General features: G+C 33.1%; 1 protein-coding gene across 1 annotated transcript in view; it reads right to left on the bottom strand.

Annotated features, from left to right (window-relative positions):
* Positions 1–16,233, bottom strand: part of LOC106458441 (RNA-binding protein 33-like) — a 103,952-nt gene that overhangs the window by 71,701 nt on the left and 16,018 nt on the right. Inside the window, exons 4-7 of the mRNA XM_022384658.1 lie at positions 11,366–11,474; positions 6,465–6,555; positions 2,657–2,981; positions 1,562–1,707 (exon numbers count right to left, since the gene is read on the bottom strand). Coding sequence (XP_022240366.1) covers positions 1,562–1,707; positions 2,657–2,981; positions 6,465–6,555; positions 11,366–11,474 — 671 coding nt within the window. The remainder of the gene's footprint in view (positions 1–1,561; positions 1,708–2,656; positions 2,982–6,464; positions 6,556–11,365; positions 11,475–16,233) is intronic.

Here is a 16,233-nt window from a genome sequence, read left to right as displayed (position 1 = left end):
GTTAACTAGTTAATTAAACCTAAAACAACGTTTATGAAGTTTAACTTTGCATGCCTATGTTATTAATAAACATGATGCATGATGTGATTTGTCTGAATCAACTTGTGTTGTAAAAGAAACACTCAAGGAGCATCAGCGATGAGAATTATTTATAAACATTATATTCCATAGTAATAAATAAAGAATACACATGAAAACAAAAATATAAGTACTTAAATGGGTCACCTTTTTTTTGCTGTCACTAATTTTTAATACTAATGGCACTACTGCACTAAATTTTTTATTTAATTAAACAATACACCAAAAAAACAGAATAATAATGTGCAAAAGCAGACAATGTCTTATAATTATCACAATTTTTCTGACTTTCTGACAATGCAATAAGAACCATTGAAAATTCAGATAAGCTCGTCAATGTGTTGCACGCGAGAATAAAGTTTGAACTGGAAGAGAAATAGACAATTCTCTGTACATGAAATGACAGTATATAACACATCATTTGATAAATTAACATCTTAGTTTTCTATTGGTTATAAATAATACAGTATTAACCATTAGCAAGAACTATGGGCAGTTTCTAAAAAAAGAAGATGTGACAGGTGGGCATGGAAAGTGGGGTCTTATTTTCTATTGTATGACTCTATAACCAAATAAGATTGAAGGCTATAAACATTAGGCTTTGTCTGAGCAATGACATTATACTGAGTAATTTACATTAAATTCCATACTTCTTGGAAGAATGGTAAATAAATTAGAAAAGAGGGGGTACCTAGAGAGCAAATGTCACAATTCTTACACTAGGGGAAATTGAGAATTTTGTTAAATAGTGTTTTATAAAATTAAGAACTTAAAACTTATACAATGTAAAAAGTTGGGTTATTAGCTATATTTTTATGCCAAGTTTATTTATTTACCATGATAAGAAAGTAGTTTAATTAAATTTTGAATATAACTCACTAAAACCTCCTGACATGCACACAAAATTATGCCCATTCTGAATAAGTTAACAGGACCCTCAAGTTTAATGTGATTATGTGGATGAAGCATTTTTTGCATAATTTACATGTGACCACATAAACACTGCATAAATAAAGTCTGAATTTGTAGACTTAGTAAAGTTAAGTCTAGGTGTATGTTATTAGATTTATAGCTTTTAACCCAATTATGGAACAGTTTGTTTCTTGTTGCTCAACAAGTGATGTCTGCTGGCTAGACAATCTGATAAATAGGCTAAAAACTGTGTTTGGTGATGTTATTTCACAAGAGTATTAAACTGATACTGATGAAGATTTACATTAAGTATATCTAACATCATTTTAAATGTTAATGTTTAAACTGTTTTCTCTTTAAATAAAAGGTTGTATAATTCTAAATTTTGCTACATAATTTTTACTTTCTTCCATAATCACTGCATAATCAGGAATTTTATGGTCTATACTTTCAAACTGTTGACCACATAATTCTATTTTTTTTATAAACAAAATTTATGGCCCTGTATTATAAATCATAAACTTACAAAATTTAATGTTTTCACTTTGCTCAAGTTCTATTTCTAACTTACTCGTATATCTCCCATGCCATGACGTTGTTGGTATTGACCAATTCCACGTCCACGACCCCTCAACCCTTTCCTCTTCATCTTTTGTTCTCTAGTTTTAGCTAATACTTCATCAAGCTTTGCAGCTTCTTCTTTACTAATTACAGATTCTGCATGTAATAGAAAGTGTTTGGTAACAAAGGATTACAAATAATATATATATATACGTATATCAAGAAAACATAACATACAATATCACCAATGTAGTGGCATCCCCAATATGAAATTTAAAACTTATACAATATGGTAGTATACCTTAAGGAAAATACACAGACAGACATTGTACAGATTTTGATGAAAAGCTCTTAAATATGACTTTAAAGGTTAACATTGTGAATTAATAATTTAAAAAAATCTTAATCTTGCACACATTTGTGATTTTTAGAAACTGACAAAAAACTAAGTTCAACCTAAAATTAAAATTTCTTCATCTCCTTGGCTAATTTTTGGAATTAAAAAAAACTCTCAATTTTCAAATTAAATTTGTCCATGCTGGGCCTATCAAATCTAAACCTAAAGTTAATAAAACTTTAAGCTTTGTAACAACAGTTTATCAATATACTGCATATGTGTCACTTAACTGCAATAAATTATTTCAAATGGTTGATCTAGTTTATCCAAAGGAACTGTTGGAATTAGTCCCAATTCCTACCCATCTTACTTTTTTTTACTTGTTTTCTTCTCTCCATTCATTTAATGATTCTTAAAAAAGTCTTGACATCTATAAACTTGTATGTAAACTATGTCAATGATCTACAGTATCATGATAAAGGATAAAATAACCCAGGGATACAACAAAAAAATCCACAAACCACAAAAAATAAAAACCATACTTAAGCAGTTCCAACCTTTTACAAGAATATTTCTGAAAAGAAAATACTCTTTAAAAAAAATTACAAGTAATATATGGATTATTAACATTGCTGTTAAAGTGATATTCAACTCACGTAAAACTCAGTGATTCAAACCCACACAAATTCATATTATGCAATAATTAATAAATATCTATATATCACGAAATATCCTAAAAAGTAATTCCACTTAAAAAAATTAATCTACCTAGATTGTCAGGAATATTTTCTCTTTTTCTTGATGTTGATAAAGACACAACTGTGGGGCGCTCAGAGTGAAAGCGACCCCGTCTATCTTCTTTTTCATCTTGATTTTCTTCTTCACTTTCTTCTTCCAGTAAATCACTACTTTCTAGTTTTTCATCTGTAGGTACATCTTCAAACTTTATTTCAACCAAGTCCTGTTTCTCTGTCTCATTATACATTTTCTGGTTATCTCCATACTGCAAAGTACTAACTGAGTAGTCATCAGTTAAATCTGTTTCCACTTCACATGAATTTACAGTAGCTTCAAAACTTGCATTTTCATATACCTTAAAAAGAATTGTTTATTATTGTATCTACAATATCAATTCATGCAGGATATTTAATAATCTAGATGTATAGGAAAATACTTTTAACTGTTTAAATAAGGATAAATGTACAAATTTGATTTCAAGAACAATAACTTTTCAACCCAAGCACTTATAATTTTTTTTTTAAATAATTTTCATCAATTCATTTATGTTTAAGTACCAATTAGCTAAAATTAATTTTTGGTATTTATATAAATCCTTTACAAAAAACAGGTAATAAATAGTCAATCATTATTCAACAATACAAGTACATATTAAATATTTGTTTAAAAAAAAGCATTAACACCCTGCACGGATAAAAAGAAGTATACTCTGTGTACAGCTGAATACGAGCATACATGAAGCAAAAGTAATGCAGGAAAAGCAACTTAAGCTAAATAATTAGTGAATTTATCATACTCTAGCAGAAACACTGCTCTATGGGTGGCTGTTCGATCAGGATTTTGGCAAGCTGAACAGTGTGCTTCTCTGTCAGGGAATTGCTCCCGACTTGTTCCAACTGCATCTTGGGCAAGCAATTTGATGTGCTTCTGTATTTCAGGTTTGTTCCTGGCTTCTTCTCACCATATCTTGCCTCATAACTTGGTGAGCAAGCCTATCTCTTTCTTTCTCTAACTTACATCCTAACATTTCATTTTCTTTCTCAAAGTTTCAGACTTCCTCCATGATAAGTCACTTTTCCATTTTTAAATTTTTGGCATACTGATTTTCGATGTTTTTGATCACTTTATACTCAGACTGAAGTAAAAAATATTTGTGTAACTTACAAAAACTGAGTTACTATAAAATTCTTGGAAATTTGTATGCAACAAACTTCTTACAAAAACTTGCAATTCCTTTGGTCACAAAACAATTCAATTCATAGCATACACTTGGATTCTCCAGCAGAAAAAAGTCACTGACATATCACAATGGTTCTCCACTAGGAAGACTCGCTTTTAAATTCTGCATTAAACTCACTTTAACACTATTTTAGAAGTTTTATAAAAAAATTGATTTCATTGATAATAATAATAAATGCACAAAATTAATGTACCTTATTAAAAAGGAAAGAAGTACCATTTCTCCAATAAGGAAAAATGTTATAGTGTCCTATTATTTTCTTAATTTTAGTGAGGGTCTATTTTACAATTATTTTAATTTTGGTATAATATAAAGCTGTTATCGACTTATTTCTTCAAAACAAGTGGACACATGCACTAATTAAACTTTTTTTTTAAGAGACCCAATTGTAATGAAACATTGTTAGGAACTTCTCCTTATGATGTTAACAAATCGTGCAAAGTTTCATCCAAGTCGGACTTAAACTGTGGGAAGAGTTTAGCAGACAGACGGACATTAGCCTCTTATATATATACTTAATAATTCAGTCACTGAAAACTACCATTAGAAAGATAACTTTAAAAGATACAATAATATAAAGACAATAAAGTAAATATTTCAAATTTCTGTTTAGAGGAAGAAGTTTAACCCCTTACAGTTTAGTGTCTTGCATCTTTTAATAGGACAAATAATATCATCAAACATTTTAAAATTCCTGACTGATCTCTCCCTTCAAATTACCTACAAGATCAAATCATAACTAAAATGTTTGAAATTAAAATTTTGTTTAATCTAGATTTTATTAGCGTATATTTTGAATACATTTAAAAAAAAAATCCAAAAACCATAATTTCAGCATTTTTTTATTTACAGTTGTAATTTTTATTTCAGGAGTAGAAACATTTAAAATTCTTGCTACATAAATAAAAAATGTCAAAACACAAAACAAAGCTACAAAGTGTATCAATCGTTCAAGTTTGAGAAATGCACAAAGGCTGTAAACAGCCTCCACCGAACAATCCACAGGGCTGTTAGTGGGCTGATGCCCTATCTCAATTTTTATTGACTGAATTGTACTGTTTTTCTAAAAACAAAACAGTTTCACTGGCTAAATTGATACATTCTCACAACATGCTATTGAACTATGATGACCTCTAATCGATATGGCAGTCTTTGCAGCCTTGTGTCAGGTAGAAAGTAGTTCATCAAACGTAACTCACAATCTGCTAAAACTCTCTTGCTAGTCTGAATTCTCTAATAATTAATATTCAATTTTGTAATTTAAACATTCAAATGTTGACTTCGTCCCTTAGTTACAATATTTGATGTCTACATATAACAATATAGTTCGAAAATGTCATATTATTGCACGTATAATATTGCTAGTATAGGCCAGTTAAAATTAAAGTCATAGTAGCCAACAGGGTCACATGAAGTAATCTGTGAGCTTGTCTGTGTACACAAATAATAGTTGATTGCATGGCCAACACCATGACAAATAATAACAGGGTCTAAGTTCAAAAGTATTTATTTTTTGGTAAGAATAAAGGACCAGTAGTGGGCCTAAAACAGTGAGTATCATGACAGACCTGACAAAGGCTCCAGCAAGTCCTCACAAAACTCATTTTATGGGGACTTTCAAGTATCAGCATGATGATGCTTGTTTAAGGTGAAGGACTAGTGATTGTAAATGTTTGTTGTATATTTCTAGCTCAAATGGTTTGAAAACCGTGAATTTTAGAGGTTGGTGGTGTCAAAAACTCATTGCATTTCTTGTTTTACAGGTTCCAAGCTTCTGAGCTAAGAAAATCACTAAATACATTGATAGAAAGCTGGGATTGTTTTATTTCTCTCAACCTATTTGCTGTAGAGCTCCCTTTCTTTCTTAAATGGATTGTACATATTGTAAAGCTCTATTATTATTTTTCAATCCACATCTAACATATTTTCTCTAAAATAAAACAAAATCTACTGATATAAACCTTTTTTTTAAGTTTAAATTTTTCTACATTCTCCCTTTCTTTCTTAAATGGATTGTACATATTGTAAAGCTCTATTATTATTTTTCAATCCACATCTAACATATTTTCTCTAAAATAAAACAAAATTTACTGATATAAACCTTTTTTTAAGTTTAAATTTTTCTACATTCATTTACCTTCTTAATCTACTACTTAAATGAAACTGTCAGAGATCCTTAGGAAAAATTTGCATTTTTGATTGACTTAGGTTGTCTAACTTATAGACATTTGCCAACAGCATTAATTGGTTGATGTATGAACCAACAGAGAAATTATTTTTTAAACCTATTCACAAATTAATTTTTAATTTTCAAAACGTTTTCACTAAAAAAACTGAATTTATTATGAAATGTTTTGTACTTTAATCAAATATGATTGAGGGTAAGCCTTGAGAAAAATTCTCTTTATGGTTGACTTAGATTGAGTACCCTCAACAAATTTGATTTAGTAAATGTTTACCATGTTCTCTCAGTATATATGTTTACACAACCACAACTTCTCACAAAATTAATATGGAGATTTATGTACTTTTTTATGCTCTATACAGCCTAGTTAGGTTTTTCACAAACATTAAGATAAGAGTTTAATGCTCACAAACCTCTGATGAAAGTATGACAGAACCATCTACTGGGTCATGACTGAAACTGTCAAGCTCAGCATCTACTTCCACCTCTAATACGTCCTCCTCGCTATAATGGAAAAACAAACCTTACTTTGATATTTTTTAATGAACACTTACAGTAGCTAACACTACAGAGAAGTTTGTAAGTTTTATAGCTATTTTCTATTTTTACATATATAATAAGGCATGCAGACATTCAGAGTGTAATGTACAGATATATACTTCACTTGTTTACTACAGAATATTTGATTCCAATAGCTTACAAAACAAAAATTGTTAATAGAAGAAAATAGTTACTATATGCAAATAACTCATATTGGGTTTGCACATCTCTGTTTACTTATCAGCAAGAACATAACAATAGTCTAGAATAACTATATTTTAAATACTTTAAGGACCAGGTCCATAATTTTAAATGCTAATTCTAAGGGAAACAAGAGAAAGATGAACATGATTCACAAATCACATTTCTTAATACAGTGTTAAATCAAAAATCAGAAACATATGGGTACATTAAAGAAATGACCTAGATCCTCAGGAAATAAAAATGTTTACAACTACTTTTTGTGAAATTCTGGCTTGGTCTGGAGAAGACCTGATGACAAAATTCACACGTCCTGTGCTACACCTCTGGTTGTAATGTAAGATTATCAGTCAGACATGTTTCAAAAAGCAACAAACTTAAACAAAATCAGATTTAAACTGTAACAAGCCTTTTTAAAAATATGCAATGTTACACAAGATGTCATTTGATTTTCTATTGGTTATAGGTAATATATAAAGAAACGTAAGAGAGAGCTATCAACGAATTGTGAAAGAGAGGATGTGACCGGTGGGTGTGGCAAGAGGGGGTCTGATTTTCTATTTGATATCTCTGTAACCAAACAAAATTGAAGGCTATAAAAATTATGGTTTGTTTGAGCAATAATGATTTTATAGAGAGAATTTTAAGTTTAATTTTGTACTTTTTTGAGGGGTGGTGGATAAAATAAGGATGATGAAATGTTAATAGAAAATGTGTCACGTTGGTCACACTAGTGGAAATTCAGGATTTTTTTTATATTGCCTTGTAGAATTAAGAACTTAAAACTTGTATACTATCAAAATATGGATTATTAGCTAAGATTTTATGCTATTCTAACTGGTATAACATAAACAAAAAGTAGTTTTTTAAAATTCTGAATGCAAGACACTAAAACCTTGTGTCATGCACATTAAAGGATACCTGGGGTGATAGGGTTAATAAGCCCAGACCATGAGGCATCGCGTTTTGAAGAGCAAGAAGGACTAAAGCATTATGTATGGAAGCCTCATCGTCTGTGTTTAGACCCTGGAATTCTTGATTGTTGGGATATGCACCCCATCCCTGAAGCGAGGCATTTGTAAAAAGATGGATCTCTGGTTGAGGTGGAGGCATATCAATGCTTAGATTCTTCAAGGTTCACAAGTGGGTCATTCCTCAATCTGAGTTGGCATTTTTTACTAGACTTGTGAATGTCCAAGTTCATTGTAGTTGGCTTCTATCTGCACTTTGCCATAGTGGTGGCGTCACACCACTATTGGTGTTTTTTGTGCACAAGGATCAGTTACTACAGTTTAGGGTTTTTACCTTTGGACTAACATCAGCACCACATGAGTTCTGCCAAATCATACAAAGCTTTTTCTCGTCACTTCCATTCTCTAGCACTGTGCACACACCATTCCATGGATGACTGGTTACTACTGGCACCATCTCGTCAATTGTCAGAAAGTCACACCCAGACTCTACTTTCAGAAACAACCAGAGCTGAGATATCTATTCTTGCTCTAACTCAATATATCGTCAGTCTGGGTATTTGTTTTTCATCACGTGTCTCAGTCAGGTTCAGCTGACTCCCAATCGGCTACACACTATGGAACAGGAAGCCGAAATCTTACTCGCCTCTCCTTCTCCCACTGCATGGATGGTTTTTCTCTTTTGGGAATGTGAGCATCACTCGATTCCCTCGTGCCTTTGGGATGAGTGCACAAGAGATCTTTTCAAGAGATCATAAACCTTGGTTCACTGGATTCCACAGTTTCCTTATTCAAGATCATTCTTCGATCTCGAGAGGTTGTTAAATCAGAACACTACTAAAATATGGGTTCCTCTAGATGAGAAAGATTGATGACTGGACACTAATCTCTTGTCTTATTAGGTCAAATAACTGATGGGAATAAAACCCTGAAAGAACTAGCATGACTCTTTCTCTACCTCCAGACCAACCAAACTCTGATAGCCATAGAACTATAAGTTCCAAAATCCGAGGATCTGTGGGAGATGGAACCCTATATGTTGGGTGGATATTGGTGGCGAAGATGTGAACTGAATCACTAATCCTGACTGAAGGACCAGTAGTGCCCATGGATCTGTGGTTAAGGTTACCACACGTCCAGAAATTTTCGAAGTCGAGCCCCCACAGACACCAAAGACATACAATAATCGGATATGGACTGAATCTATTCTGGGTACCAATGTACTGAGGGGCTGATGTCAGGGTTTGGGATCCTTGAATAGGAACTATGACCCCCTATAGGAACCGATGAAAGTTGAGATGCCAACAAAAGCAGGGATGAATGTAGAAGCTGACAATCGAACCAATGTGCATGTTAACAATAGTTCCAGCTTGTCATCAATGAAGTTGGTGATCGTGAGTGTCTTTCAACAAAGTTTAGTGTTAGGAAAACAACACATTATATTTTAGAGTTGTACGTCCATAAACTTACAGCTGTCCTTCCAAGGAACACTGATCTGTTCAGGTTAACTACAAACTATGCCTTAGAGGAGCGGATGTATTATTTGAGAGTCAGAATATGCTTCCACCTGGCAGTGGTAGGATAAATCATGTAGTTCCATCAACTGAAGTAGATAAGGCATAGCCATCCCTTCATGTAACTAAGCAGTAAACCTCCCTGCATGAACCATTGGTCCTTGGGATGGAGAGAAAACTAATATCAAGTAAGGTGCATGCTCAAAAGCAACTGGGAAATAACCCAAAACATCACACTCTCAATGAACCAATTGAAAAAACAAATCAGAGGCAGTTTATCCCAAAGTGGCCTCTTTTTTTATTTCTTTTAAAGACTGTTCTTATTTCTGTTGTTTGGAACAACATTTTGTCGGGCAAGTTTGTTTTGTTAAAGCAAAGAAATGCTGGGTTATCTGCTGTGTCCAGTATAGGGAATCAGACCCCGGAATACAATATTGTCTTGTCCGTAAACTTACCACTGTCCCATAGGAGGACTGAGAAGCCATCAACATAATAAAAAAAGGGTGCAGGAAAAAGTGAATCCAACTTCTCTCCAGAATGTCCAGGAACACCCTCCATTGCAACCTCAGAACTCCCTGGAGGAACACCACCAAACTGAATATATGTCTCCATCTCACACAATGAATAAAATCACTGACAGTCCCAGCTGAGAGTGATTCCCCCCCCCCCAATTTTTGAGCAAGTTAGATATAAGAGGTGGGATAAAGGAGACCTTATTTGACACCATGCCAGAAATAATTATCTGGGAATTCATACCAACTGGAATTGTTTTTTATGAAAATCAACTAGGTAACTAGGAGAATACTCAAAGTATCTCCAAACGATCATAGCACTGAGAAACCCATTAGTAACACTTTGTCGAGAAAAAGTGATAACTTTATCTGAATAAGGTGCTTATATACAGTAACAGGAGAGAGGGCACTTTGACATAGGTGGAGAGTGTCAAGGGCAATTAAGTAGGGTATAAAACACTGGAGCAAGTGAGAAAAAATCAGACCAATGCTTACATGGGCAAATGAAGAAACTAATAGCTGTAGTGTGAGGGGACATATGTTTTGGAAAAAATGCTTGAAGAGAGCACATTCAGAAAACATCTGCACTAGAGAACATCTTAACAAGAAGTGATAGTTTGGTAGAATTGAATAGAGAGAGTCACGTGAGTCAGGAATCTAAGCCATCTCATTCACTATTATAATCTCTAAAATAAAATGCTTAAAACCAGCCTTTATGTTTAAAATATTTATCAAAATTTTGCATAAATTCTCTTAAATTAACTGCATTTATCACATCTGAATGCAATCCAATCCAAAGGCCAACTACCTTGTTAGAAAACTAAGCTGTTTTAGCTGAAGATGACTCCTACCATGCCAAATTTGATATTTGTGTCCCCTAGTCTTACCATTCTCATCATTAAATGTGAAAAAAGATGATGCATCAGCACTATCAATTCCTTACCAATCTTAAACATCTCAGTCATATCCTCTCTAACTCTTCCCACATATATAGGTATTCTTGTTCAATTCTGCCCTTTATGTACAACAAATTTTTTTTGCACTCCCATGTACCTTATGATCATCGTGGTTCAACTGCGTCTTGTATGTAACTCATCATGCAACAACCCTCCACCAACAAAAGTGTGACACACCCAGATTAACAGGTTTCCTATATATATGTAATAAATCTGAAACCTGAAGCGAGTTGAAAAAATCCAAACAATGCCCACACTTATGTGGTCCTTTAACTCTTAAATGCACCTGTTGTGGGTTTGCTTTACTGCACTACAAAAACTACTAGGTGAAATAGTTTGAAAAAACAGAAAGAAATATAAAACACCACAAACTATTTCACTGTGTTTACAATCACTAGCTTACAATAAAACTTTTAACCATCCTAAATTTATAAACAAGCAATTTTTTTTGGTATTGTCAATCGGAAAATTCCATTTAATATATATAACAAGTTTTGAAACTCTTTTATATTAATTACACATATATTTTTTAGATTTCTTTTGCAATTTTCTTTGCCCTTAGGCTGATAAGCAATTTGTAACACTTAAATGAAGTACATTTTCCTACATCTAATACTTACCCTAAAGTTTCTTCTGCATAAGTTTCAGTGACATCTACCAGTTCTATATTTTCATCTGCCTCAATCTGTACTGGATTTCCTTCCTCATCAACATATTCCACATCATCTCCTTTTGTTTAATAAAAATATAACAATATAAAACGTTTGTAATCATAAATAACATAGGTATATTAAAATTACAAAACCAGACGTCAAGATTAAAAGTGTTTTAAGATCAGTCGAAATTGTATAATTTCGCAAAAACAAGTGTAACTGATGTACAACACACTTTACTAGGTTTTTCCTTTTCTTGCCTTACGTAGTTTTTTTGTTTGAATCATCTGCCAATACATATGTCACATTACTTAGCAATTATAATCTCTGCCTGCTAAATAGATTCTCTCTCTCTTATTCCACAAGAATTAAATAAAGTAGTGACAAGGTAATTTAATTGAGTTTCACTTTAAGAGTAAATTTCATCAAAACTTAAAATAATTATTCATTTTCCTAGAATATTTTTGCCACAAGGATTGTTATTGCAAGCATTCTGCTAACATGTTGATTGGTTGGTTGGGTTGTTGTTAAGCACAAAGATACACAACAGGCTATCTGTGCTTTGTCCACCACATGTATCAAGACTCAATTTTTAGCACTGTAAGCATTCAGACTTGCCACTGGGAGGTGTTAACATGTTGAGAAAAAATATTAAAACATCAATTATTAATTAATGATATACAGATATATTTTAATGGTTTGGAAATACATACCTATACAATTTTAGAACTTTAATCAAGATTTCATAATGAATCTTTTTTTGTAATAGTTACAATTGCATTTTGTATATAATGTAGAAAGATATTTAAAAGTAATGTTGTTTTAGTGCAATTTATTTTTATAAATCAATTTCAAAACAGAAAATCAATATATCTGTAAGTCTTACAATCTTACTTTCTGTTACTTCCTGAACCTTACAATGTAAAATAGTAGTTTTTAGCATTGTAAAAAATATTTTGAAAGAACCAATAATTAAACATCATACAAATCTCAGTTTGCCTCCAAAGCAATATTGCTAAGTAAATATGTCAATCCATAATTTGACAGTAACCAATGTAGAGCTGAACTATTAACTTGTTTAGTCGATTACCTAGAAATACCAATTACATTGATTAATGGCATCTAAAATAACTGTATAATCAAAATTAGGATTAAATGAATTAAAATCACAAAAAAATCAACTTATCAAGCTTTGCATTATTGATTATACAACTATACAGTAATTGGAATATTACCATTATGATTTTTCATTATTACTTTTGATTAATACAAAAACACTTTTTTCATGTGATATTTTTTATACTATGTACAACTCTATACAGGGTTGGTCAAGTCAACCAATTTCGTAACCACCATAAAAAAGTTAGGAAGTAATACTAAAGTTAACATTTTCAATGTAAGAAAATGTATTTCCGATAGACCTCCACTCACCCAAAGCTCTATCAATCCTGGTTTGCTATAAGCACACCAGTCTTTTATTCCCTATCAGTTTCACACCATTTCAGAATGTGCTAATCATGTGACTTCCCTCCACCAATCATACTGCACCATCTATACTAGCACAGCTAGTTCCCTATACTATTCTAGGACAACCCTCACTTTGAAGAATTGGCAGGTATAATCCAGAAAAACCAGCATATCTGTGAGGAGAAATGGTGGGAAGTGGTTGAGAGGAGGTAAGTACCTATTAGAAATACATTTTCAGTGTAAAAAATGTTAACTTCCGAAACTGTCTTACCACATTGCAAAGGTGGAGAGTCCAATGAAGGCACATCAATATTCAATCAAGTGGAAAGTGACCACACTGAAAGAACAGGTGTGCAAGAATACGAAAGAAAGCACACCTGTGTGGTGCAGTACTACTTCTGGAATAGGTATGCTATTCACCCAGCAACACAAAGAGGGTGGAACAGAATTAGTAGGCACCAATGCATTCAGAAAAAGAGACATACAGCACCAAGTTAGTAGAGAAGTGCTCTATAACTATAACTTGAAACAACACGGCATGGAAAAACATGGAAGGTCTAGTGTGTAAGTGACAATGGGCCCGAATGAGTACGTGCCAAGGTTAGAGCCTTGGGTTACATTGATGTATGTTATGTGCAGTCCATCCGGGCAAAACATCCAGTGGAAACACCTCGTATAAGACATTGTGATGAACAAGTGAGGTATTCCTGGAAAAAAAAACAATACAGAGAAAGTGCCTTCGATACATAGGATTATGAGAAAAAAAAAATTACAGATATGAGTGTGATTGTGAGGTTTGTCATAACCAGCCCTTTGTCAACATACATGTCATATATGTAGCAAGCCATAGTACCAAATACAGTGATAGTGAGCCCTAGTACGGTGACAAAGAAAAAAATAATAATTAGATGTGGCTAGGGCTAAAGGACCATGAATTGCATATGAATAGGCCAAGTGCAGTCCACCTAGGTAAAAAAAACATCTACGGGAAGTGCCTTGGGATATGTCAGATTATGCCAAGTGCTGTCCATCCTGGTAAAAAACATCCAGTGGAAGCACCTTGCTTAAATTCGTGAGATCAACAAGTGTGGTCCTCCTGGGCAAAAAACATCCAGAAATACCTTGGATATATAATAGTAAGGACAAGTGTAGTCTGCCCAAGCAAAAACATCCAGAGGAAACACCTTAGGGATACATCAGATTATGCCAAGTGCATCCATCCTGGCAAAAAACATCTAGTAAAAGCACCTTACATAAGATATAGGGATCAATAAGTGTGGTCTACCCAGACAACACCCAGGGGAAAGCGCCTTGGATACATTGGATTAGGCCAAATGGGGTCTACCCAGGTAAAAACGTCCAGGGGAAGCATTTTGGGTAACAACAGATTATGCCAAGTGTAGTCCATCCAGGCAGAAAACATCTAGTGGAAGCACCTTGTATAAGAAATTGTAATCAACAAGTATGGTCTGATCAAGCAAAAATATCAGAGGGAAGTGCCTTGGATCCTGAATAATTTGTTATTCTATAATCATTGTTCAGTAGGGCAATGAGTATAACAACAATAGCCATCTTCTCACTGAAGGGGTACATGTGATTTATAAAGTCTGATTTTGTTTGTTATACAAAACCCACTCAGGAGGAAACCTCCTCGGGCCACCACTCCAGCTCAAGTAGGGGGGGGACAATACGCATTGAGGAGTCCGAAGGAACAATGCACCAGAACCAGAGACCGTGCAATGGGTGTCTGTGATTCCCTATTTTGAAAAGCAGAAAGAACCCAATAGGAGGAATCATGGGTCAGTAGTAATGGGTAGAAATCCCCATCTGCTTTACTCATGAACACCATGTGTGGCAGTCCTTTATATGTATAACAGTGATCAAAGAATATATATATATATACACACACACACACACACACAACTGGATAAGTGGTTGGTGGTCTTACAGAAACACCCCATCTAAACAGTGAGCATTATAGAAGTATACAGATTTAATGTTAATATTATAATAATAATAAGCATATATAACCAGGCAACACCCATCACCAGGTGAGATCCTGAAATATGATGTATATCAAACAAATAATATAAAAAAGAATAATATGTCAACTTACCACAGTCAAAGGGGAACAGACTTGTGTAGAATTGCCAAAGCAGGAAGACACAGCTAAGTTGTGCAGATAATGTGTGAGAAATGTATTAGAAGTTGTCCACATACTAACCTGAACAATCTCTTCCAAAAGATGGCAGTTTCAAGCAGCTAAAGACATAGTTAGACTAAGAAGTTGGTTTGAAGGAACATTATGTAGACGGCAACTTTTCATGGACAAATGAGAATATGCCAGTCATATCAGTTAATGAACACAGCCAAGTGAGCGTAATAGGTGATTGAACATGGAAAACAAGAATTCCATGGAACAAATAGACAGGAAGGAGAACCACACATAAAAGGCAGTACAAGCCACGCAGGGAAGGAACTCGACAAAGTAGTCAATCCAGACCTGAACTGCAGTTCAGGTGGGAAATGGAAGTTAAGGAATTTGGAGAAAAGGCTAAACAATTAACCATTTTGCAGTGGGCTTGGTATAAAATACACAAGTTCATGTACACATTTGTATTAGTTAAGTAATTATGCTATAACTTTTAATGCAGTATACATATCTTCGCAAAATTTGGTAGACTTTTAGTAAACATTACAAATCTTTTGTACACATAAAATTAGATTTTTTAATATAGTATATTTACTAAATATTTGTTTGTGAATATAGAGTCTGTTTCATTACTAGTCTGAATACAAACTGATTTTCACGTTATGATCAAAACACTATTCTTTATCCTAAAAATCTCTAATATCATGTATAATCTCTAAACCTCCTAAATACATTTCAAACATTTGTTTTCAGTAAAACCTTATTTGATTTATTATTTTCTCTACCCTAATTCTATACGGGATCCGTCAATTTGACCGACCGCATAACCACCATAAAAAATTAGGAAATGAATATAAATTATGCTTTTTTTGTTCCAGAATGTCTACAAATTATAACACAAAAACACAAATGTTTAGTGTAAATAGTTTAAATCTCATAACGCTATACATTTATATATATTTATTATTTTTATTATATTCACCTTCCAGTCATGCCTGGCTAACATTACTGAATTTGCAATGGTGCAGCACACATATAAGACTGGCCTTTACAAAGTGACCAATATTGGCTGTGTTTTAGTGGACTAGTATTTTGTAAAATACAGTCACATTTTAGTTAAAATACATTATAAGTGTATATACATTATTACTATTTACAAATAAGTTTAAAAACTTATTTTTACTTAAAACATAGAACAGTAAATAAAGAAGTATAG

This window comes from Limulus polyphemus, unplaced genomic scaffold (genome assembly GCF_000517525.1).
Source record: "Limulus polyphemus unplaced genomic scaffold, Limulus_polyphemus-2.1.2 Scaffold464, whole genome shotgun sequence".
Taxonomy (NCBI): Eukaryota; Metazoa; Arthropoda; class Merostomata; order Xiphosura; family Limulidae; genus Limulus; species Limulus polyphemus.
Note: the sequence above shows the minus strand (reverse complement) of the source record. Positions and strands in the feature narration are given on the sequence as shown.